The sequence below is a fragment of the Pocillopora verrucosa genome, chromosome 7 (assembly GCF_036669915.1).
Source record: "Pocillopora verrucosa isolate sample1 chromosome 7, ASM3666991v2, whole genome shotgun sequence".
Taxonomy (NCBI): Eukaryota; Metazoa; Cnidaria; class Anthozoa; order Scleractinia; family Pocilloporidae; genus Pocillopora; species Pocillopora verrucosa.
Genome location: NC_089318.1, coordinates 21,816,755 through 21,840,187, shown reverse-complemented (window position 1 = coordinate 21,840,187; position 23,433 = coordinate 21,816,755). Strand labels below are relative to the sequence as shown.

At 38.4% G+C, this 23,433-nt stretch overlaps 4 protein-coding genes and 1 pseudogene across 8 annotated transcripts in view; all 5 read left to right on the top strand.

Moving 5' to 3' along the window:
* Positions 1-587: 587 nt before the first annotated feature.
* LOC131775238 (uncharacterized) lies at positions 588-5,964 on the top strand. 3 transcript variants are annotated; one of them, XM_066169914.1, is made up of 3 exons: positions 588-1,350; positions 2,300-2,630; positions 3,273-5,964. In XM_066169914.1, exons 1-2 carry the CDS (start codon positions 666-668, stop codon positions 2,602-2,604), a joined length of 990 nt encoding a protein of 329 aa, XP_066026011.1. In that variant the 5' UTR covers positions 588-665; the 3' UTR covers positions 2,605-2,630; positions 3,273-5,964. The 3 variants fall into 3 exon arrangements, with proteins under 3 accessions (XP_066026011.1, XP_066026010.1, XP_066026009.1); XM_066169913.1 differs by having other exon boundaries at positions 2,818-5,964; XM_066169912.1 differs by having other exon boundaries at positions 2,300-5,964.
* Positions 5,965-8,250: 2,286 nt separating this feature from the next.
* On the top strand, positions 8,251-11,787 carry LOC131775167 (uncharacterized). 2 transcript variants are annotated; one of them, XM_066169910.1, is made up of 3 exons: positions 8,251-9,088; positions 9,760-10,083; positions 10,871-11,787. In XM_066169910.1, the coding sequence occupies exons 1-2, from the start codon at positions 8,392-8,394 to the stop codon at positions 10,062-10,064; spliced, it is 1,002 nt and encodes a 333-aa protein (XP_066026007.1). In that variant the 5' UTR covers positions 8,251-8,391; the 3' UTR covers positions 10,065-10,083; positions 10,871-11,787. The 2 variants fall into 2 exon arrangements, 1 of the variants encoding a protein (XP_066026007.1); XR_010718232.1 differs by having other exon boundaries at positions 8,256-9,088; positions 9,760-10,632.
* Positions 11,788-14,857: 3,070 nt separating this feature from the next.
* Positions 14,858-17,342, top strand: LOC131775168 (uncharacterized). Of its 2 annotated transcripts, XM_066169917.1 has the most exons (3): positions 14,858-15,596; positions 16,484-16,822; positions 16,933-17,342. In XM_066169917.1, the coding sequence occupies exons 1-2, from the start codon at positions 15,041-15,043 to the stop codon at positions 16,786-16,788; spliced, it is 861 nt and encodes a 286-aa protein (XP_066026014.1). In that variant the 5' UTR covers positions 14,858-15,040; the 3' UTR covers positions 16,789-16,822; positions 16,933-17,342. The 2 variants fall into 2 exon arrangements, with proteins under 2 accessions (XP_066026014.1, XP_066026012.1); XM_066169915.1 differs by having other exon boundaries at positions 16,484-17,342.
* A 3,871-nt stretch (positions 17,343-21,213) lies between these two features.
* The window catches only part of LOC131775240 (uncharacterized), a 3,392-nt gene continuing 1,172 nt past the window's right edge, over positions 21,214-23,433 (top strand). The window contains exons 1-2 of the mRNA XM_059091339.2: positions 21,214-22,217; positions 22,365-23,433. The exon at positions 22,365-23,433 is cut by the window's right edge and continues 1,172 nt beyond it. Coding sequence (XP_058947322.2) covers positions 21,524-22,217; positions 22,365-22,669 — 999 coding nt within the window. The 5' untranslated portion in view covers positions 21,214-21,523 and the 3' untranslated portion in view covers positions 22,670-23,433. The remainder of the gene's footprint in view (positions 22,218-22,364) is intronic.
* LOC131775241 (uncharacterized) overlaps positions 22,944-23,433 on the top strand; it is a 7,156-nt pseudogene continuing 6,666 nt past the window's right edge.

Genomic DNA, 23,433 nt, shown 5'->3' with positions numbered 1-23,433 from the left:
CAGCATGGTCAACCCTGGTGGACTGGGTCCATCTAACATGCCGCTTTTTTAAGAGTCACGAGTATGCCATCGACTATGATGCTATGCTACTTTTTACGACATAGGAAAAGTATGTCGGACAAAAATATTTACCAAAAAATAAATATTTCTTTGCCAGCTTCAATAATGACAGGGGATTAAATTTAGATAAAACAAAGGATTATGTTGACAGAAATACCGGAGGTCTAGTATATTCGTTACATGAGGTCACACAGCTCGGGTAATATTCACGGTGAAAATTTGCATATTTGAGCGGTCGAACGAAAAAAATCATTTCTAGAAAGCTAAAATATATTTTCACAAAAAAACTACACCACAATTATTAGGACATATTGGGCTACAAAATATGAAAGTAGGAGTGAAAGCAAATTTTGGGTGACTTGCCGCTGTTTGTCTGATGCATGCTGACATTAGCTCTTAATTTGAACATGAGCTAAATTAGAACTTAAATTTAGAACTGGAACGAGCAAAGAGGATGTCACGCAACAATAAGAAATTTCCTTTTTTGGAAATCTGCAAGTCAAATTGATCCTTATAGACATGTGACTACGTTGTATCGTCCAGAAAGCTTAGTTAACAAGAGGAACACTTCTCCTTTTGATATTCCGCCTACAGAAACAAGAACCATGAGTAGAAATGGTGATGAACAACGCAATCAAGTCTTTACAGACGCTGAGAATTATATCAAACAAGCTAGTGATATGTTACAACGAGAAGCAGCAAGACTTCGCCAAGAGCAGGAAACAATCGACGCCATGTCCAAGAAGTTGGAACATGTTCACTTTTCTTCTACTATACAACTAAATGTTGGTGGTCATCGCTTTACAACAAGTCTTCAAACGCTTACCAAGGATCCAAATTCGATGCTGGCTGCAATGTTTTCAGGGAAGTTTGAGATGAAACCTTCTGAAGACGGCGCTTTCTTTATCGACCGAGATGGAACACACTTCCGGTTTGTACTCAATTATCTTCGCACTGGGAAATTAACTTTGCCAAAAGGGGCAACATTTCTAGACGAACTTGCGGAGGAAGCTGCGTTCTACCAGATCCAAGGTATACTGGACGAGTTGGTGCCCAAAGCTCCACAGAATTTCGGAGAATCAGTAATTCTGACGACTGAAGAACATCGAAGCGTGCTGAGCGGTTGGTTGCCTCAACAAGACGGTAAATGGCAGCTTCTGATGCGAGCTTCTCAAGATGGCTTTCAAGCTCAAACCTTCCATTCCAAATGTGACAACAAAGGGCCCACTGTCACCATCGTGAAGAGCGGAAACAACATTTTCGGTGGATTCACTGAAATATCGTGGAGCGGTAAGTGCATTAATTAGTTGTGACAGGGTTAATTTAAGGTATTTTTGGTTGCATTTAGCGGGGTTGAATATAAATTTTAATTTAAAGGATACAACAAAATCCGTAAAATAACGGGAAAGTGGAAAGAGACAACGAGAAGTGAAAAGGAAAATATAAAGCTGGCTTAAGATCTTTGCAGAAGATTTAAAGTTGAGGAAATCAAAATGAAATGTAAATAGACTTTCAAACCTTTTCAAATATTGACAGTCAAGCATTACAAATGATAAGCATGAATAAACATAAACAATAATTCGTTAAAGACGATTTTAAAAGGTGGGCTTTGTCTACTTAAGGTTAACGCGTTGTTTCCATGTATTAGGGCTGTATTAAGTATTAGTGCTGCTAGAGCCCCTCTCCCCAGGCCCCTGTCCTAGATTGGACTCTTTCAAAAGCACATCAATTTCAATATCTAAAAAATATCTAACCACATAATTTCCTTAGAGGAATAATGTTAAAAGGGTCATGTTACCCAGTGAGACTGGTGCATTAACACAGCTGGGATATCTAATTGCCCAGTGTCACGAATTCACTGCTTGTATAGTATGATGCACTGTCTAAGATCGTCTAAACATTCTCTTTTTTCTGACCGATGACAAAAAGATTAAAAACCAAATAGCAAGGAAAACTAATACCCCATTCACACCAGAGCTTAAGCATGTTTTAAAGTAGTTTTGTTAAACAAGGTTTCAAAAGGGTTTTTCTTCATAGAAGCTGCTTTAACCGATGTTCGTCGGCCTTAAACTCAGCACAATGTACGTGTGTAGAAGGGATGGGAGAGGGAGGAGGGCAGTAGTCGAGATCATCGCCGTTTCCTTTCGGATGTGATGTAAAGCTGGTTTAGAATATAAAAGTTGAACATTATTCCAAAATTTGGATCAATGTTAGCTTTAGTTTTTCTTTTCTGAAACAGGTCAAGATGGCTACGTACGCTGCTCTCAGTCATTTGTATTCAGCATGATGAATCCGCAAGGAGTGGCTCCGAGTAAAATGCCTCTTGTAAAAAATCAGCACAATGCCATTCTCTGTAATAGCGACTGTGGACCAACATTTGGAGGGGGGTTTGACTTACACATAACAAATAACGCAAACACAAGTGGTTCAAGTTACAGTAATCTCGGCCACACGTATCAGCTTCCCACCGGACAGCAGATCACATTCCTCACAGGAGCTCGAGATTTTCATGTGACGGACTACGAAGTCTTTGGAATCTGCTAATGACAGCCGTCACAAACCTTTAAGAGGTCAGCAGGTTAAACTTGAACTTAAACTAAGATTTGAACGATCTTCTCGGTTATAACTTTTTTTAAAAGGTGAACTTTTATTTTCGTTTTCTACATCAAAAAGCATTATTTCCTTCTGTCCACAACTAAAGCAAAGAACACGATTCCCCGACGTAGAAACTCATACTACGCTTAATCTTTTTTTCAGAGGGCACGGTAATGAATCCTGCAATCTGATTGGTTCTTTACGCGGTCCGTATTTTCCTCTCTGCCCACGGACAACGGTAAAGCTTTCGTGAGTCGGCGGGTACATCCCTATCTTGTCATATTTCATAAATACATCTCGTTTTTCCCGCCGGGCAGTATTTTTAAGCAAAGACGTCGGTCACTACCTCAAGCCGATAAATAACTTATTAATCCTCTATTTTCTCTCTTTCAAATAACTTTGGTTGTCAGAAAAACATTGGTTTCCAAATGAATTTGTATAAGCAAACGCGTCATTACGTTGATTGACAAGCGGCCAAAAACCGTTTGTAAGTAATTTTAATCGTTCACAAAAAGTACCTAGAAAGTTAAAACGCGAGGTATTTGGTTACAGTTGAACTAATCGATGGAACTTTCATTCATTTGACATCTGAATTCTCTCAAACAATTTGTTCGCAGTAAAAGGACGAGCGAAGTTTTCAGTTCTACAAGAAAAGCACGCTCCCGGTGAGTCTTTCCAAGTATGTTCAATTTGGACATTTGTACCGTAAATTGCACAACAGATACTGAAGGAATTCAGTGAGAAAAAGCCGCATTAAATCCCCTTATTTCTCGTTGGAGTGTCCCATTCGAATTTAGTTTTTGTGGAGGAAAGACCAGATTTACACACGCCAGTGCAGGAAACGAATAAGCAAACTCTCACAACTTAAAAATAAACAATTTGAAATTACTTACAATTACTTTCCTCGCCTTTTACCTAATGAACAGAGGTAAATCTTCGTTCATGAATTAATCGTCGAAGAGAGTGAATAATACTTTCCGTAATATTATTGACTGTTTTTGAAGAAAACACTGTCATGACAGTCCTTTCCAACTAGTTTCGTTGTTTTTCAAAAGTGTACATGCTCTTTTTTTTATTACACGCTCTTTAATTGACAGGTTCAGACAATAAGTAAAAATGTTTCTACTCCGAACTATTGGAACTCCCAGCTTATTTTCAGGTGCAAATCAACATTAACAAAGGTGGAGACTGTTACATCGAACTCAATCTTATTTCCTAATTTAACGATTATTAATTCGCACCGTACCATCTGACGGGTCATTTCCAGCTCTCAGGTCGTATGAATTGGCAATACGCATGTTAGTATGCACTGGAACGAAAAGTCAATTATCTATTTCTACCAGAACGTCAAGGATGATGATTTCACTCAATTTTGTTGGGGGGTCCAAATCCGCGGAGGAGGGTCCATATCCGCCAGCGAATTTGGACTGGGAGTCCAAATCTAGGGGCGTCCAAGTCCGCTAGGACACCGTCACAAGCACTGGTACAAATTCAAAATATGTTCAACACTGTTGTTTTTAGTGGATGCCGAAAGCCATTCTATACAATTCCCTAGAGAATGAATGTGTAGAAAAGCCGTAAACGATCCAATTATTTATAGAGAAAGGGGGGTAAGTTTCTCAAGAAATTGTAGAGCTGCGTCGGTGGGAGAGTACAACGGAGTAATTAAGTGTTATTAACTGAGTTGAAAACGTAAATTGGCCACCATAAGAGTTAAAAGGCTTACGTTTTGAGCGTTAGCTCTTCTTCAGAGCGATTCAATCGCTCCGTGAAATAGATTCCAATCGCTCTGTTCAACGGCATGTGAAAAGCCATAAACGATCCAATTATTTATAAATAGATGAGGGTAAGTTTCTCTAGAAACTGTGGTGCTGCGTCGGTGAAAGAGTATAACAGGGTAATTTATTGTTATCAACTGAGTTGAAAACGTAAATGTAACGTAAGATTACAAAGCTCAGTGAGACGTAAAAAAGACAGAAAAAGCTGGCTTAGGATCTTTGGCATAGCAGAAGTTAGGGAAATTAGAGTGAAATATTAGCAGATTTAGTGCAACAAATTTCTTCAAACTTTTCCGAAAGTTAAAGAATAAGTGTCAACAGGAGCCCATCAAGTATGGGCTCCTGGTGTCAAGAACTCGTTCAAGACGATTTTTGAAGGTGTTCTATGCCTACTTAAGGTTGACACGTTATCTATATGTTTTAGTTACGGTAATAAAACCGCTGGTTAAACCGATGTTCGTTGGCCTTAAACTCAGCGTATGATGAAAAAAGTTGGTGATTACTTGAAACTATGGGAAAACCAGCTCTTTAGTTCACCGTTTCTGATTTTCATTGAGTTAAACCCGGTTTAATTAAACGTATTTAAGTGTCAGATGTAGCCACTTTTTCAGCAAATGCCATTTGCGGAAAAAGTGGTATGGATTTCTTATTCCAAAAGTTATATTTAGATTATTCTTGTTCTATAATGCAAATGATAATTCTGAAGCATCATCTCTGACTTACAAATAGGTGTCAGTAAATGGGTAAGATGCTCACAAGCGTTCTTGTTCAGCATGGTCAACTATAGTGGACTGGGTAAAACTAAAATGCTGCTTTTTAAGAGTCACGAACATGCCATCGAAGCAGGCCACAGACCGATGTTTGGTGCAGGGCATGACTTACATATTATTGTTGCTATCATATTTATTGGAAACAAAGCGGGGCGTTTGAGGCTGATTTAGAATTGAATAAGTCGTTCATGTGGGCGGGCCACTCTGATTTGTGACCATCAGATCATAACTTTCAATACCTAAACTGTATCAAAGCTTAAGTGTCGTGGGCGTTCATTGTTTCGTTCTTTTGTTTTGGTTTGTTTTGTTTTTTTATTTTTTTGGTTATTTTATGTTGGTTTTTTGGTAACCAATCTTAATAATCGCCCTGATACGACATTAGGAGCAGGCATCTTATTGATACAGGATACAGCGTGGAGCGTTAACAAGATCATACATGACTAAGGAGATATAGCAATGAGTAAATAAAACATTAGAATGAAAGAGGACAGAGAAGTCTCGCGCAGCTCTTAGGTAAGTAATTAACTAAATCTTAAGTATGCTTAAAAGACCATATAATTTTTTTCTGAATAAAAAAGCTAATCGACAAATTTACTGATAGCCGTGTATTACAATTGCAAAGAGTAACATAACCATTCGAAAATTGTCTTCTTATGCAACATGAAATTTACGTGGAAAAGAAATTTTTTAGCTGACTACACGTCAATTTATGTGGACACAATATATACTTCCCAATCTTTTTTAAGACCTTCTTTAGAGCGCTTGTCTGTAAAAATCAGACAAATCCTAAATTTCGTGGCAAGGGTGAAAAATTCGATTTCTTTCTTATTTTAATATTAGACAGGCAAGACTATAACTAAAATCACTGGATACTTTTTTGGCAAAATATCTTTTTATTTCAGAGAAAAATAAAAATAACAAAATTCCCTTAAAATCGTCATTTTTAGCAGCAAATTATTGCACAAGTTTGAGGGCTTCGTGTTCAAAAACGAATCACAATCTCGTCTTTTTAACACTCAAATCTTCTTTTTCAACCTCATAAGACCTCACAAAACGATTTTTGTAAACACTGCGTTCCTCTTTGCGTGTAAAATAATTTAATTTCGAAAGCATACATTTCTCTTCAGTAAAAGTACTCCAAAGACCATTTTACTGTGGTTATCTCGTCGCTCGTCGTATTTATAACGTCCGATGAAACTGCCTGTCTATCTGCGAACTGTCACTAACCTTCGTTGTAAAACGTTTGACATCTTTCTGTACTATGGCATCTTATCCTGCGGTTCAGTTGACTGTGAGAGTTGTTCGGTTTGTGGTGCAGTAGACCTGATCGATGCTTTTAAATACGGAGAGTCGTCACGCAATGCAAATCATACAATGGAAAGTTATTTTTTAGGGGGTAGGGGAAGGGGAAAGTAAAAAGACGTCACTGCTGCTAAGCTTTCTTTAGTTGTTGTGAACATCGAAATCTCTCACATGTAAGTCGCGGAGATCGGGCCTTTAGCTGATACTTGTTGAAAAGCTAAATTTAGTACCTGCTAAAAATAGTAAGCCTTAGTAAACAAAACCTGGTTTATGGTAATTACACGATGCCTATTGTTTTGTTCGCTTAGAGCGGGGCTTCGGACTTTGTTTTTAACAAATACACTAACTTACACGGTCGACTATGTTACATAAAATTGGAAGGTTGTTGTTCGTTCAAGTCGCTTATTGGCGGAGTTTATGATTACAACACTAGAGATCGAATGCGTGAAACGGAAATTGTTCCTTTACTTTCATGCACCAAGAATAATACAAGTCATGAGTCGGCTTTCAAATTTACCGGTCCTGAAGATGAGATCGACCTTATTTCGTGCCGAGCGCACATATGTCGGCCCCTCTGTAGTTTAAGGTTTTAAACGGTAGTTGGGTCTGTTAACAGTGGTTAATAGTACCACTCCCTTATGCAAGCCCCACCCATTGGCCACGGAACATAGCACCCCAGCCTCACATAAGCCACACATCCCCACCACCGCGTTTTGTAGCATGGTGTTGTAAAAATGTACAAAAGGTTCTCTTCCGTGCTATTAGGGTATTCCTTGCAATTTTAGAGGAAAGAAAAACGCCCCTAATAACTACGACAGGCACAGAGCACCAAAATAACAAGAATAATTCCCTGCAATAAATAAATGTATTTTACTGTTTGTCACCAGACAAAGATGACACTATTACAAAAATGTTTAAAGAATAAAATATTTTGTAGGTTCCAAGAGTTCAATTCTGATAGTGCTTAATTATATGAAGTTTTGCCCTTCACCTACCCCCTAAAGTTCCTTTGTCACCGGTATTGCGTGACAATCCAAATACTTAAAGGGCGTACATGTTTGTAGTCAACTCAGTTTAGCATTGAATTAGACTGTTAGATGTAATCTTCTAGTGCATTGTAAACTGAGCAATACTCGCAGTCAACTGAACCGTTGAATAAGATGCCACAGTGAAGAAAGATATCGAACGTTTGACAACGAGATTGTGTTCGACAGGGTTGGTGGTTTCATCGGACGTTATCATTTATACAGACCTAAATACGACGAACGACAAGAAAATCGCACTAAAATGGTCTCTGGATCGGTCTTCTGCGGCAAATGAGGTTAGAGCATTTGGAAATATCTTTCTATGTACATTTTTCGACCTCATATGAGTTGAAACATATTAAAATATGTGACTCGCGACTGGAATGTTGACCGCAAAAGGTCAACTAACTGCATTTTAACGGACTTTGAAAAGCTTTTGTATCGCTCTCAATCACTTGCCCAAACAAATTTTTACAGTTTTATTGAGAACATCTTTTCGAAATTCAACCACCAAAAGCTTAATCCATTTGAAAGAAATCGAATTTCCCACCCTTGCCGCGATATGTTTGATTTTTACAGACAAGCGCTCTTAAGAGCCTCTGAAGAATATAATACTCTTAATGACATTACCTTACCGCAAAATGTTTAGTGACAGTTAAGATACTATCAGTGTCATCAAAAATTAGTCTGCAAATATCTTTCACTGTTCGCCCAGCTCGCCTTGACTCGTTTTCCTTACCAGTCTCTCTCAATATCATCGTGTTGACACGTAACTCCATGTCGCAACTCTAGGTCGAAAGCTTCCTAAACGAAAATAACAACATTAATTTTAAGTGATAGTTCAGAGGCAGAAACAAAACTATGAGTGAAGCAGATTTAGGAGATAACGATCATCAACATAATCAAGTCTTAACAGACGCTGAGAGCCATATTAAACAAGCTTGCGAGATGTTACAACGAGAAGCAGCAAGACTTCGCCACGAGCAGAGAGCTATCGACGCCATGTCGAAGAAGTTAGAACATGTTCACTTTTCTTCAACAATACAGCTAAATGTTGGCGGTCATCGCTTCACCACAAGTCTCCAAACGCTGACCAAAGATCCAAATTCGATGCTGGCTGCCATGTTTTCCGGGAAGTTTGAGATGAAGCCTGCTGATGACGGCGCTTTCTTTATCGACCGAGATGGAACACACTTCCGGTTTATACTCAATTATCTTCGTAGTGGGGAGTTGATTTTACCAGAAGGTGCAACATTTCTGAAAGAACTCAAAGCTGAAGCCAAGTTCTACCAGATCCAAGGGATATTGGACGAGTTGGTGCCTAAAGCTCCGCAGAATTTCGAAGAATCAGTCATTCTGACGACTGAAGAGCACCGAAGCGTGCTGAGCGGTTGGTTGCCTCAACAATACGGCAAATGGCAGCTTCTGATGCGAGCTTCTCAAGATGGCTTTCAAGCTCAAACCTTCCATTCCAAATGTGACAACAAAGGGCCCACTGTCACCATCGGGAAGAGCGGAAACAACATTTTCGGTGGATTCACTGAAATATCGTGGAGCAGTAAGTACATTAATTAGTTGTGACAGGGTTAATTTAAGGTATTTTTGGCCACATTTAGCGGGGTTGAATATAAGTTTTAATTTAAAGTATACAACGAAATCCGTAAAATAACGGGAAAGTGGAAAGAGACAACAAGAAGTGAAAAGGAAAATAAAAAGCTGGCTTAAGATCTCTGCAGAAGATTTAAAGTTGAGGAAATCATTATGAAATATTAATAGCCTTTCAAACGTTTTTAAATATAGACAGTCAAGCATTGCAAATTGTAAACATGAATAAACATAAACAATAATTCGTTCAAGTCGATTTTAAAGGTGGGCTATGCCTACTTAAGGTTGACTCGTTGCTTCTATGTTTAAGCTTGAGTAATAGAAAACAAGTTACAACAAATTAGTTTTAAAAAGAAGAGGTTCTCTTTAGCGCAGGAGGCTCGACGTTGTAAGCATGAGTATTAGGGCTGCTAGAGTCCCTCTTCCCATGTCCCTGTTCTCGATAGGACTCTTTCAAAAGCACATGTAAGTGTGTAGAAGGGATGGGAGAGGGAGGAGGTTAGAAGTCGAGATCATCGCCGTTTCTTTTTGGATATGATGTAAAACTTCTTTAGAAATATAACAGTTGAACACTATTCCAAAATTTGCATCAATATAAGTTTTGGTTTTTCTTCTCTGAAACAGGTCAGGGTAGCTGGGTGCGCTGCTCACAGTCATTCCTATTCAGCATGATGAATCCGCAAGGAGTGGCTCCGAGTAAAATGTCTCTTGTAAAAAATCAGCAGAGTGCCATTTTCTGTGATAGCCACTATGGGCCAACATTTGGAGGAGGGCACGACCTACATATATCAAATAACGCAAACACAAGTGATAAAAACTGCAGTAGTCTCGGCCACACGTATCAGCTTCCCACCGGACAGCACAGCACATTCTTCACGGGAGCTCAATATTTTATTGTGACGGACTACGAAGTCTTTGGAATCTGCTAATGACAACCGTCGCCAGCAGGTTAAACTTCACGATGATTTGAACCATTTTCTCGGTTATTACTTTTTCAAAAGCTTAACTTTTATTTCCATTTTCTACATCGAAATACATCATTTTCTTCTGCCTGCAACTAAAGCAAATTACAAGATTCCCGTAGAAACCATACTACACTATCTGACTATGTCTATTGGGGAAATCTTTTCGAGCAAAGTTCCACACTTCATTATACATACTGTTCTTGGAGAGAAAGCAATGGCAAAACAGTAGATCGCCTTTAATTTGGGATTAAAGCTTTGCATTGTTTAAGAATAGTATTGGGTTATACGGAAAGCTTTCCAGTTGTCTGGCTGACGGAAAAGAAGCCGTCACAAGCACTGATACAAAAGCTGTTAAACACTTTTACTTTTAGTAGATTCCGGGAGCCCTTCTAAACAATTCGAATTCCTAAGGAAATAAATGTGTAGAAATGCCGTAGACGATCCAGTTATCTATAAACTTTTTTCATTTGTGCACTCGTTTCACCGGTGGAAAAGAGGCGGATGAAACAAAACAAACAAAAATTAGGATTTGGTAGGTTGTTCTTTATGGAACGTAATAAATATACTGTTGACTTGTCGGTTGTGTATTCATACGGATTGTCATACTTTAGATTATGATTCTTGCTGAAAGAAAAAACTGTAAATTCATGAAGCTATTTAACTCATCGGGCAAATGCTGCCTACACTGATTGTGATTCAAATGGCGGACATGAGATATAATTGGTGATACTAACCTAAATATGACCGCTGGTTTTTCTTCTCTGAAACAGGTCAGGGTAGCTGGGTGCGCTGCTCACAGTCATTCCTATTCAGCATGATGAATCCGCAAGGAGTGGCTCCGAGTAAAATGTCTCTTGTAAAAAATCAGCAGAGTGCCATTTTCTGTGATAGCCACTATGGGCCAACATTTGGAGGAGGGCACGACCTACATATATCAAATAACGCAAACACAAGTGATAAAAACTGCAGTAGTCTCGGCCACACGTATCAGCTTCCCACCGGACAGCACAGCACATTCTTCACGGGAGCTCAATATTTTATTGTGACGGACTACGAAGTCTTTGGAATCTGCTAATGACAACCGTCGCCAGCAGGTTAAACTTCACGATGATTTGAACCATTTTCTCGGTTATTACTTTTTCAAAAGCTTAACTTTTATTTCCATTTTCTACATCGAAATACATCATTTTCTTCTGCCTGCAACTAAAGCAAATTACAAGATTCCCGTAGAAACCATACTACACTATCTGACTATGTCTATTGGGGAAATCTTTTCGAGCAAAGTTCCACACTTCATTATACATACTGTTCTTGGAGAGAAAGCAATGGCAAAACAGTAGATCGCCTTTAATTTGGGATTAAAGCTTTGCATTGTTTAAGAATAGTATTGGGTTATACGGAAAGCTTTCCAGTTGTCTGGCTGACGGAAAAGAAGCCGTCACAAGCACTGATACAAAAGCTGTTAAACACTTTTACTTTTAGTAGATTCCGGGAGCCCTTCTAAACAATTCGAATTCCTAAGGAAATAAATGTGTAGAAATGCCGTAGACGATCCAGTTATCTATAAACTTTTTTCATTTGTGCACTCGTTTCACCGGTGGAAAAGAGGCGGATGAAACAAAACAAACAAAAATTAGGATTTGGTAGGTTGTTCTTTATGGAACGTAATAAATATACTGTTGACTTGTCGGTTGTGTATTCATACGGATTGTCATACTTTAGATTATGATTCTTGCTGAAAGAAAAAACTGTAAATTCATGAAGCTATTTAACTCATCGGGCAAATGCTGCCTACACTGATTGTGATTCAAATGGCGGACATGAGATATAATTGGTGATACTAACCTAAATATGACCGCTGTTTGACGTCTCGATGTTTACTCAAACATAATCATCTGGAAAATATTCGTTAAGGTCATGTGAAGGGACAAAATAGCATAATGTGATCATTCCTGCGTTCATAAATTTTGCGCGGATTAGTTGCTATAAGTGACGGGTGCAGCTCTTTGATAAATAACATCTAGAAATCAAGTCAATTGAAACAACTTAGGCATGTTTTGAAAGTGTTCTTTCACTGAGCTCTTCGCATTTGTAAGTATTAGGATGAGAAGGAAACGTGTCACGCTATCGCAAGTCACGCATCACTTGTTTTGCTGACAAACGACCATGATCTTATTCCTGAAACAGTATTTCAACATTTATAAGTTCCCAGAAAAAAAACTGGGGAGAAAAAAATTCTGATGGAAAATAATTTAACAAGTAATCAAGTTCTTGAAGACGCTGAAAATTAAATCAGAGAAGCCTGCGAGATATTTCAACGAGAAGGAACAAGACTCTCTAGTCGATTGTAAACTTCTCTGTTAGCAGCCGCCTTCTTCCAAGTCTTCAAATGCTGACAAAAGATCCAGACTCGATGTTAGCTGCTATGTTCTCCGGGAAGTTCGAGGTGAAACCATCAGAAGACGGAGCTTTCTTTATCGACCGAGATGGCAAACACTTCCGATTTATACTCAACTATAGCCGCACTGGGAAATTAACTTTGCCAAAAAGAGCAACATTTCTAGACGAACTTGCGGAAGAAGCTGAGTTTTACCAGATCCAAGGGATTCTAGACGAGTTAGTATTTAAATTACCGGAATATTTTGAAGAATCAGTGATTCTGACGAATAAAGAACACTGAAGCGTGTTAAATGGTCGGTTGTCTCCACAAGAGGGAAAATGGAAGCTTCCATTCCCAGGTTCCCGAGATGGTTTCCAAGCTGAAACGTTTCACTCCAAATGAGACAACAAAGGGCCTACTGTCACCATCGCGAAGAGTGGAAATTACGTTTTTGGAGAATTCGCTGAAATATCGTGGGACAGTAAGTATGTTAGTTGTGACAGGGTTAAATACTGGTATTTTTGGTCACATTTAGCGGCATTAAATAATACATTTTTAGTTGAGGGATATTTCAAAATACCTAAGATAACAAAGCGCAACGAGACAACAAGACGTAATAAAGAGAGAAAAAGCTGGCTTAGGATCTTTGGCATTGCAGAAGTCAAGGAAATTAGAATGAAATATCAGTAGATTTAGTGTAAAAAATTTCTTTAAACTTTTCCAAATATTGACACGCATTGCAAATGATAAACAAGATGAACAGTAAGTGTCCAGAACTCATTCAAGACGATTTTTAAAGGTTTGCTATGCCTACTTAAGGTTGACGCGTTATTTTTATGTTTTAGTCACGGTAATAAGAAACAAGTTACAACATATTAGTTTTATATGCAAGAGGTGTCTCTTTAGCGAAGGAGGCTCAGTAATAGCCCCTCTCACCAGGCCCCTCTCCTAGATTGAACTCTTTCAAAAGCGCATCAGTTTCGATATCGAGAAAAATACGGGCACATCATTTGAGGTTTTATCCATATTTTCGAAATATTCTCATTTTCTTAGAGGAGTAATGATACAAGGGTCATTTTACCCGGTAAGACTGGTGCGTTAACCCAGCTAGAATACGTAATTGCCCAATGTCTATATTTAGTGCTTGTTGAGTATAATGCCTTGTTTAAGATCATCAAAACATTCTCTGTTTTTTGATCGACGAGTAATCGATTACGTATGTCAAGAGATATTAAGCTATTCAAATCACCACTTGTCTCGACACTTCGCAGCAATTAAAAGATCTTGAAGACATTTATGTTTTTCCTCTCTTCCCAAAGTTGAAACAATGAGACGCCTGAGCAAAACCAATAGCAAGGAAAATTAAAACCCCATTCACACCAGAGCTTAAACATGTTTAAAGTAGTTTTCTCAAACAAGGTTTGAAATTGTTCTTCTTCAGAGAAACTGCTTAAACTGATGTTTGTCGGCCTTAAACTCAGTGCATTGAAATTACAAGTTAGTGACTACTTAAAACCTATGGGAAAACCAGCTTTCCAGTTCACCGTTTCTGAGATTTCATTGAGTTAAACCCGGTTTAAATAAAACATATTTGATTATGATATGGCCACTTTTTCAGCAGATGTATTGATGTCTTATTCCAAAAAATATATTTCGATTATTCATGTTCTATAATGCCAATAACAATTCTGAAGCAATATCTCTGAATTACAAACAGGCATCAGTAGATTGGTAAGTACAGCTTACATCGGTACCAAAAAGAAGACCAGTATAGGTGCATCGGCTCTACAAAAAAAAATAGCGCGTGAAGCTTATTTGGAAACCACCCTGAAAAAAGCCATGCGCTCAAAAATCGCACCAAGATCTTTTTCCGTTCTTTATTTAATCGAAGTACATGTTTTCAAACTCCAGATGAAAAACAAATACGCTTAAGAATGATTCATTATCGAAGTCTCACAAGCAATGAAATGATCTTTCCCCAGCATCTACTGTACGCAACAAATCGAAATACAGAGAAATTACGAGTGCAACATAAAATGGCCCTTGCCTTATTTAAGATAACTCTGTACAGCTTGCAGCTGATTAATCTTATTTTGTTTTGGTATTGATTGATTTAATTAAAGATTTTCCGCTGATTTTTGTGTAATAAAGTGAAAAAAAAGTGAACCAGCTATTACCTTTAGCGTCACCTCTTTGCTTTGAGTGCGAGTAATTTTTCTTCCCGAGTAACAATAAGTGTGGTTACGATCTCAACTTGCGTCATTGCGAATAGTGTATACTACCTCATTTAAAAATCACCAAATTACTTTTAAAATAAGCATGACTGCATTCATCATGCTTTACGGCCATGCGGGAGTCTTAAAAGAGTTCCTTTCGTTTTCAGGATATCGTTTGTACTTTAAGTAACCATGAGTAAAAGAGACTACGAAGAGGTAGAAACAACAGAAAAAAGGTTCGGAAGCTGCAGAAGATCACTTCAAAGAGGCTTGCGAATATTATTTATGAAATATTTATGCAAGAAGCAGATAGACTTCGCTAAAAGCAGGTAGAGATCGACACCATGTCGAAGAGGTTGGAACACGTTCACTTTCCCTCAATTATAGAGCTAAATGTCGGGGGTCATCGCTTCACAACGACTCTTCGAACGCTTACCAAGGATCCAGATTCCATGTTGGCTGCCATGTTTTCCGGGAGGCATGAAATAGAACGTTGTAAAGACGGTGCTTTCTTCATCGACCGGGATGGAACTCACTTCCGGTTTATACTTAATTATCTTCGCAATGGGGAGTTAATTTTACCAGATGGTGCAACATTTCTCAAAGAGCTCGAAGTTGAAGCTAAATTCTACCTGATCCAAGGAATATTGGACGAGTTGATACCTAAAGCCTTGCAGAATTTCGAAGAATCAGTCATTGTGACGAACGAAGAACACCGAAGTGTGCTGAACGGCTGGTTACCTCAACAAGACGGCAAATGGCAGCTTCTGATGCGAGCTTCTGAAGAAGGCTTTCAAGCTCAAACCTTTCATTCCAAATGTGACAACAAAGGGCCCACTGTCACCATCGTGAAGAGCGGGAACAATATTTTCGGTGGATTCACTGAAACATCGTGGAGCAGTAAGTATATTAGTTAGTAGTGACAGGGTTAAGTAAAGGTATTTTTGGTCGCATTTAGCGCGGTTGAATTTAAATTATCATTTGAAGGATACTACAAAATCCGCAAAATAACAAGAAAGTTGAGAGAGAAAACGAGAAATGAAGAGAAAAATAAAAAGCTGGCTTAAGATCTTTGCAGAATATCTAAAGTTGAGGAAATCAAAATGAAATATTAATAGATTTAGTTTAATAAATTGCCTACAAATTTTTTTCAAATACTGAAAGTCAAGCATTGCAAATTATAAACATGAATAAACATAAACAATGATTTGTTTAATATGATTTTAGAAGGTGGGCTATGCCCACTTAAGATAAAAGGCGTTGTTTGTATGTTTTAGCTTAGGTAATAGAAAACAGCTTACAACATATTACTTTCATATACAAAAGGTGTCTCTGTTTTCTGAAAGACGAGAATACGATTACGTATTCTAGAGATTTTAAGCTATTCAAATCACTACTTGTCTCGACACTTTGCAGAATTAAAAAATCTTGTAGACATGTATGTTTTACATCTCGTCCCAAAGTCGGAACAATGAAACGCCTGAGCAAAACCAATAGCAAGGAAAACTAAAACCCATTGACACCACAGCTTATACATGTTTTAAAATAGTTTTGTACAACAAGGTTTGAAAATTGTTGTTCTTCGTAGAAGCTGCTTAAACCGATGTTTGTCGGCCTTAACCTCAGCACATTGTAGGTGTGTAGAAGGGACGGGGGAGGGAGGAGGGCAGTAGTCGAGATCATCGCCGTTTCTTTTCGGATGTGATCTAAAGCTGCTTCAGAAATGTAGAAGTTGAACATTGTTCCAAAATTTGCATCAATATTTTTAGTTTTCTTCTCTGAAACAGGTCAGGGTAACTACGTGCGCTGCTCGCAGTCATTCCTATTCAGCATGGTGAATCCGCAAGGAGTGGCTCCGAGTAAACTGCCTCTTGTACAAAATCAGCACAATGCTATCTACTGTTATAGCAGCTATGGACCAACATTCGGAGGAGGGCGTGACTTACATATAGTGAATAACGCTAACACAAGCGATTCAAGTTACAGTAATCTCGGCCACACGTATAAGCTTCCCACCGGACAGCAGAGCACATTCTTCACGGGAGCTCGAAATTTTAATGTAACAGACTTCGAAGTCTTTGGAATCTGTTGATGACAACCGTCGCAAACATTTGAGAGGCCAGCAGGTTAAACTTCACAATGATTTGAACGATCTTCACGGTTATAACTTTTTTTGAAAGGTTAACTTTTATTTTCATTTTTTACATCAAAAAGCATTATTGTCTTCTGTCCGTAGGTAAAGCAAAGTACGAGATTCCCGTGGAGACTCATACTACACTCTCAGACTATGTCTATAAGGAAATCTTTTCAAGAAAAGTTCCACACTTCATTAAACATTCTGTTTTTGGATAAAGAAAGCAATGGAAAAACAGTAGATTGCCTTTAATTTGGGACTAAAGCTTTGCATTGTTTTAGAATAGCATTGGGTTATACGGAAAGCTTTCCAGTTGTCTGGCTGACGGAAAAGAAGCCGTCACAAGCACTGATACAAAAGCTGTTCAACACTTTCATTTTATCTATATTTTTTTTTATTTGTGCACTCGTTTCATCGGTGGAAAATAGCGAGGTGAAAAAAAATATTAAAAATAGGATTTGGTAGGCCGTTCTTTATGAAACGTAATAAATATACTGCTGACTTGTCGGTGGTGCATTCATGTGAATTGTCAGACTTCCGATTACGATTCTTGATTCAAGAATTAAATTTTAAATTTATGAAGCTATTTATCTCATCGGATGAATGCTGCCTTCCGCACTGATTATGATTCAAATAGTAGGCATAAGATATAATTGGTGCTACTAAATATGACCGCTGTTTGACGTCTCGATGTTTTCTCAAACATAATAATCTAGAAAACATTCGTTAAGGTCATGTGAGGGGACAAAATAGCATAAAGTGAACATTCATGCGTTCATAGTTTTCATGCAGATAAGTAGCTATAAGCGACGGGCGCAGTTCTCAGTTAATAAATAACATCTAGAAATCACGTCAAATGAATCAACTAAGGCATGTTCTGAAAGTTTTATTTCACTTAACTCTTCGCACTTGTAAATCTTGAGATGAGAACGCTGGCTAAAAACGTATTTTAGAATTGATTTAAATGTTTCAAACGTGTCATGCTATCGCAAGTCACGCATTACTTGTTTTGTTGACAAACGACCACGCATTTATACCTGGTTTGAACCCGACTTGCTACTTTGAGACAGCATTTCAACATTTGTTGGTTCTCAGAAAAAAGGCAGGGTGAGAAAAATGCTTATGGAAAATAAATCAACAGGCAATCAAGTTCTTGAAGACACTGATAATCAAATCAGAGAAACCTGCAAGGTATTACAACGAGAAGCAACAAGTCTTCGCCATGAGCAGAATTCGAAAGCTATCGACGCCATGTCGAAAAAAGTAGAGCACTTTCATCTCTCGTCGATTGTAAACCTGTAAAATGATAAACAAGATGAACAATAACTGTCAAGAACTCGTTCACGACGATTTTAAAGGTGGGCTATGCCTACTTAGGGTTGACGCGTTATTTTTATGTTTTAGTCACGGTAATAGGAAACAGGTTACAACATATTAGTTTTATATACAAGAGGTCTCTCTTTAGCGAAGGAGGCTCGACGTTCTTGGCGCCTAGGTCCCTCCCCCAAGCCCCTCCCCTGGATCGGACCCTTTCAAAAGCACATCAATTTCAATATTCGAAAAATATCAAACCATATCATTTGAGGTTTTACCCATATCGACTAAACATTCTCTGTTTTCTGACCGACGAGTAAACGATTACGTCTGTCAAGAGATATTAAGCTATTCGAATCACCACTTGTCTCAACACTTCGCAGCAATCAAAAAATCTTGTAGACATGTATGTTTTGCATCTCTTCTTAAAGTTGGAACAATGAGACGCCTGAGTAAAATCAATAGCAAGGAAAACTAAAACCCAATTCACACCAGAGCTTAAACGTGTTTTGAAATTATTTTTCTTAATAGAAACTGCTTAAACCGATGTTTGTTGGCCTTAAACTCAGCGCATTGAAAATACAACTGAGTTAGTGACTACTTAAAACCTATGGGAAAACCAGCTTTGTAGTTCACCGTTTCTGATTTTTATTGACTTAAACCCAGTTTAAATAAAACATATTTAATTATGATAAAGCCGCTTTTTCAGAAAATGTATTGATTTCATATTCCGAAAATTATATATAGATTATTCTTGTTCTATAATGCTAATAACAATTCTGAAGTATCATCTCTGACTTTGAAAACAGGTGCCAGTGGGTGGGTAAGATGCTCACAAGCGTTCTTGTTCAACATGGTCAACCCTGGTGGACTGGATCCAACTAGAATACCGCTTTTAATTGAGAGTCACGAACCTGCCATCTACTGTAAATCAGGCTATGGACCGATGTTTGGTGCAGGGCATGACTTACATATATCAGGAAATGCAAATATCAATTATGATAGTCACACTATCTCAGACTGCTCGTACCAGTGTCCCACAGGACAGAATGCTAAAATATTCCTCGCGGGAGAAAAACATTTTACAGTTACAGATTACGAGGTGTTTGAACTCCACAAATAACAAACCAAATATTTCCTTCCCATGTAAGAGGCCATAAGAAAAGCAAAATGTCCTGAGAGCTGTAATTTATGTGTTTCATAATTATTACTTTTAGAAAAAAGCCCCTCGGAAAAAGTCTTGCAGGTCAGCTTATCGGCTTCACCATTATTCGACTTCTCATTTCTCGCCAGCTTATAGAGAACCATCTCGCCTTAATCTTAACATGGCCAACTAATTACTCCACCCCATCCCCCTCGCTCCCCTTCGCACTTGATAAGCGAATAATCAGGGAACACAGGTTTGACTCACAGACTGCCTTATCGTTGCCATCTTATTTATTGGAACCAAAGCGGAGCGTTTGAGGCTGATATAGAATTGAATCAGTCGTTCATGTGGGAGGGCCGCTCTGATTTGTAACTATGAGATCATAACTTTTAATATCAAAACTGCACCGTTCTTTTGTTTTGGTTATTTTGTTTTTTTGAATTATTTTGTTTTGTTGGTATTTCGAAGATCTAAACCTTTTTAACGGATAACTGTGAAAGAGTGTTACGTCCTTTAAAACACGCATCAAGGATGGCGTAGTTGAGATCTATATAACTGTAACAGAATGTATCGTTTATTTGACTTCATTTCTTTGTCTGACTTTTCTTTGGCAAGTGTTCATCAATCTAATTCCCTTTTAGTTTGAGCTATGGCTGTACATGTTTAATGTAACTTTTTTAATTTTAGAACTCAATCATAGACTTAGTCTTATTAACATCAGGCGGTACGTACTTACATCCATTTTAATAAAAATTTGTCACAAATTTAAGAAACTTTTTAGTCGTTAGTCACTTAAAAATAGTAAAGCACAAGATCTAAAAGCACAATTTCTCAAAAGCTCCTTTTTAAATCTTAGTTTAAGAATTAATCACTTGCGTGAGATGCATTGATAGCTTTTATAACCTGACTGATGACTGAAGGTCGATGTTACATGTCTTGGTTTTTTCGGTAATATGGTGGTAATTGCCACATAAACATTTCTTGAAATAAATTTAAGAGCATTTATATTAATCAGATTGAAGTGATGGAATTTTTTTGGTACAAATAATTATTACGGTGTTTAATTTTTTTTTATTTATTTAATTTTCAGTTGTCATGTTGAGTCGCCATAATCCACCACTAGTGAAATCAACTCATCTCATATGTGTGTCTCTTGTTTCCTTCAAACAGAATTCGCCATTTTAATGTGGCACGTGTACTAAGCGTAATTAGGCGTAAAAATATAGGGAGAGTCAGACTAGAAAGACAAAGGGAGGTGACACGCTGTGACCACGCTCTGCTCGATCCAGTTACGTCCTGTCTGATCCTTTGTGATTTTCATGAAGAGTGTGAGTACAACTTCGCAACCATTGTTTGGTTCCGCTACACAACGTGTTCTTGTCACGCAATGATTGCCTTTGCGTGACGACACGAACAAAGGCAGTCAAGTTATGAACGTGTATAGCTTACATCAGTACCAAAAAGAAGAAGACCGTTATAGATGTAACAGCTCTAGTAAAAAATTAGCGCGTGAAACGTGTCAGGAGACCACTGGAACAGAGCCGTGCGCTCAAAAATGGCATCAAGATCTTTTCCCGTTCTTTCATCGAAGTAAATCTTTCAAACTCCAGATAAAAAAAAAATCAAAAATCCGCTTAAGAATATGTCATTATCGAAGTCTCACAAGTCATGAAAAGATCTCTCCCCAGCTGGTTTACGCAGCATATCGAATTCTGATTAATTACGAGTGCGACATAAAATGGACCTTGCTTAATGTAAAATAACTTTGTACAGCCTCATCAATGTTATTTTATTTTTAGGTCTTGATAGATTTAATCGCAGATTTTGCACTTTTTGCCGAAAAAAAAAAAGAAAAGGAAGAAGATGAAGAGCGACGTAGATTACAATTAAAAAGCCAGTTACCCGTTGATCATGAACCCAATTTGGGGAGGCTGAGATATGCTCTGGATTTAGCCCTTGGCCTGGCTCAGTCTAGACATCATTCAAAATGAACCAGCTATCACCTTTACGGGCACGTTTTTACTCTGAATGCGAGTAATTTTTCTTCTCATAAACAAGTAGTGTGGTTATAGTCTCAAGTTGCGCCACTGCGAACAATTTGTACTACGTCATTTAAAAATCACGAAATCAATTTTAAAATAACCGTGACTGCATTCATCATGCTTTACGGCCAAGCGGTTGTGTCAAGAGAGTTCCTTCGTTTTCAGGATATCGTTTGTACTTTAAGTAACCATGAGTAAAAGAGACTCTAGGAAGGGGCAAAAACAGCAAAAACAAGGTCTGGAAGCTGCAGAAGATCACTTCAAAGAGGCTTGCGAAATATTTCAGCGAGAAGCAGCTAGACTTCGCCAAGAGCAGGCAGCGATCGACGCCATGTCGAAGAAGTTGGAACATGTTCACTTTTCCTCAACTATACTGCTAAATGTTGGGGGTCATCGCTTCACAACAAGTCTTCAAACGCTTACCAAGGATCCAAATTCGATGCTAGCAGCCATGTTTTCCGGGAAGTTTGAAATGGAACCTGGTGAAGATGGCGCTTTCTTCATCGACCGGGATGGAACTCACTTCCGGTTTATACTTAATTATCTTCGCAATGGTAAGTTGACTTTACCTGAAGGTGCAACATTTCTGAAAGAACTTGCAGATGAAGCTGAGTTCTACCAGATCCAAGGAATTCTTGAGGAGTTGAAGCCTAAAGCACCGAAGAATTTTGAAGAATCAGTGATTCTGACAAATGAAGAGCACCGAAGCAAGCTTCATAGTTGGCTGCCTCAATATGATAAATCGCATCTACTGTTCCGAGCATCTCGAGATGGCTTCACAGCTCAAGCATTTCACGCCAAATGTGATAACAAGGGACCCACGGCTACCATTGTTAAAAGTGGAAACAATATTTTTGGAGGCTTCACGGAAAATTCGTGGAATAGTAAGTAAATAGGTTAATGTAACATTTGAAAGGATACGTGTGTAGGATAAGGTGGCGATAATGGAAAGCTGCTTTAGGAATGTTAAGTTTATAAGTTATTCTAACATTTGCATCGATATCATTTTGGGTTTTTCTTTTCTGAAACAGGTAAGGGTGGCTACGTGCGCTGCTCACAGTCATTCTTGTTTAGCATGGTGAATCCGCAAGGAATGGCTCCGAGTAAAATGCCTCTTGTACAAAATCTGCAGCATGCCATCAACTGTCAATGGAAGAATGGACCAACATTTGGAGGAGGGCATGATTTACATATATCGCATAACGCAAACACAAGTGGTGCAAGTTACAGTTATCTCGGCCACACTTATCAGCTTCCCACCGGACAGCTGAGCACATTCTACACAGGAGCTCAAACTTTTGATGTAACGGACTACGAAGTCTTTGGAATCTGCTGATCAGTGTCACGCCATAGCAGGTCACGCATCACTTGTTTTGTTGACAAACGACCACGCTCTAATATTCCTGTTTTGAACCCGACTTGCTACTTTAAAACAATATTTCAAAATTTATAAGTTCCCAGACAAAACGTAGGGGTGAAAAAAAATTATCATGGAAAATAATGTAACAGGTAATCAAGTTCTTGAAGACGATGAAAATCAAATCAGAGAAGCTTGCGCGTTATTATAACGATAAGCAATAAGACCTCGCCAAAGGAAAGCTATCGACGCCATGTCGGAAAAAATAGAGCAAGTTCATCTCTCGTCGATTGTAAACCTCAATGTTGGTGTCCGCCGTTTTACAACAAGTCTTCAAACGCTGACAAAAGATCCAGACTCGATGTTAGCGGCTATGTTCTCCGGGAAGTCCGAGGTGAAACCATCAGAAGACGGAGCTTTCTTTATCGACCGAGATGGCAAACACTTCCGGTCTATACTCGACTATCACCGCACTGGGAAATTAACTTTGCCAAAAGGAGCAACGTTTCTGAACGAATTTGCGGAAGAAGTTTCACCAGATCCAAGGGTTTATAGACGAGTTAGTATCTAAACATTGAAGTATTTTGAAGAATCAGTGATTCTGATGAATAAAGAACACCGAAGCGTGTTAAATGGTTGGTTGTCTCCACAAGTTCCCGAGATGGCTTCTAAGCTCAAACGTTTCACTCCAAATATGACAACAAAGGGCCTACTGTCGCCAGCGTAAAGAGCGGAAATTACAT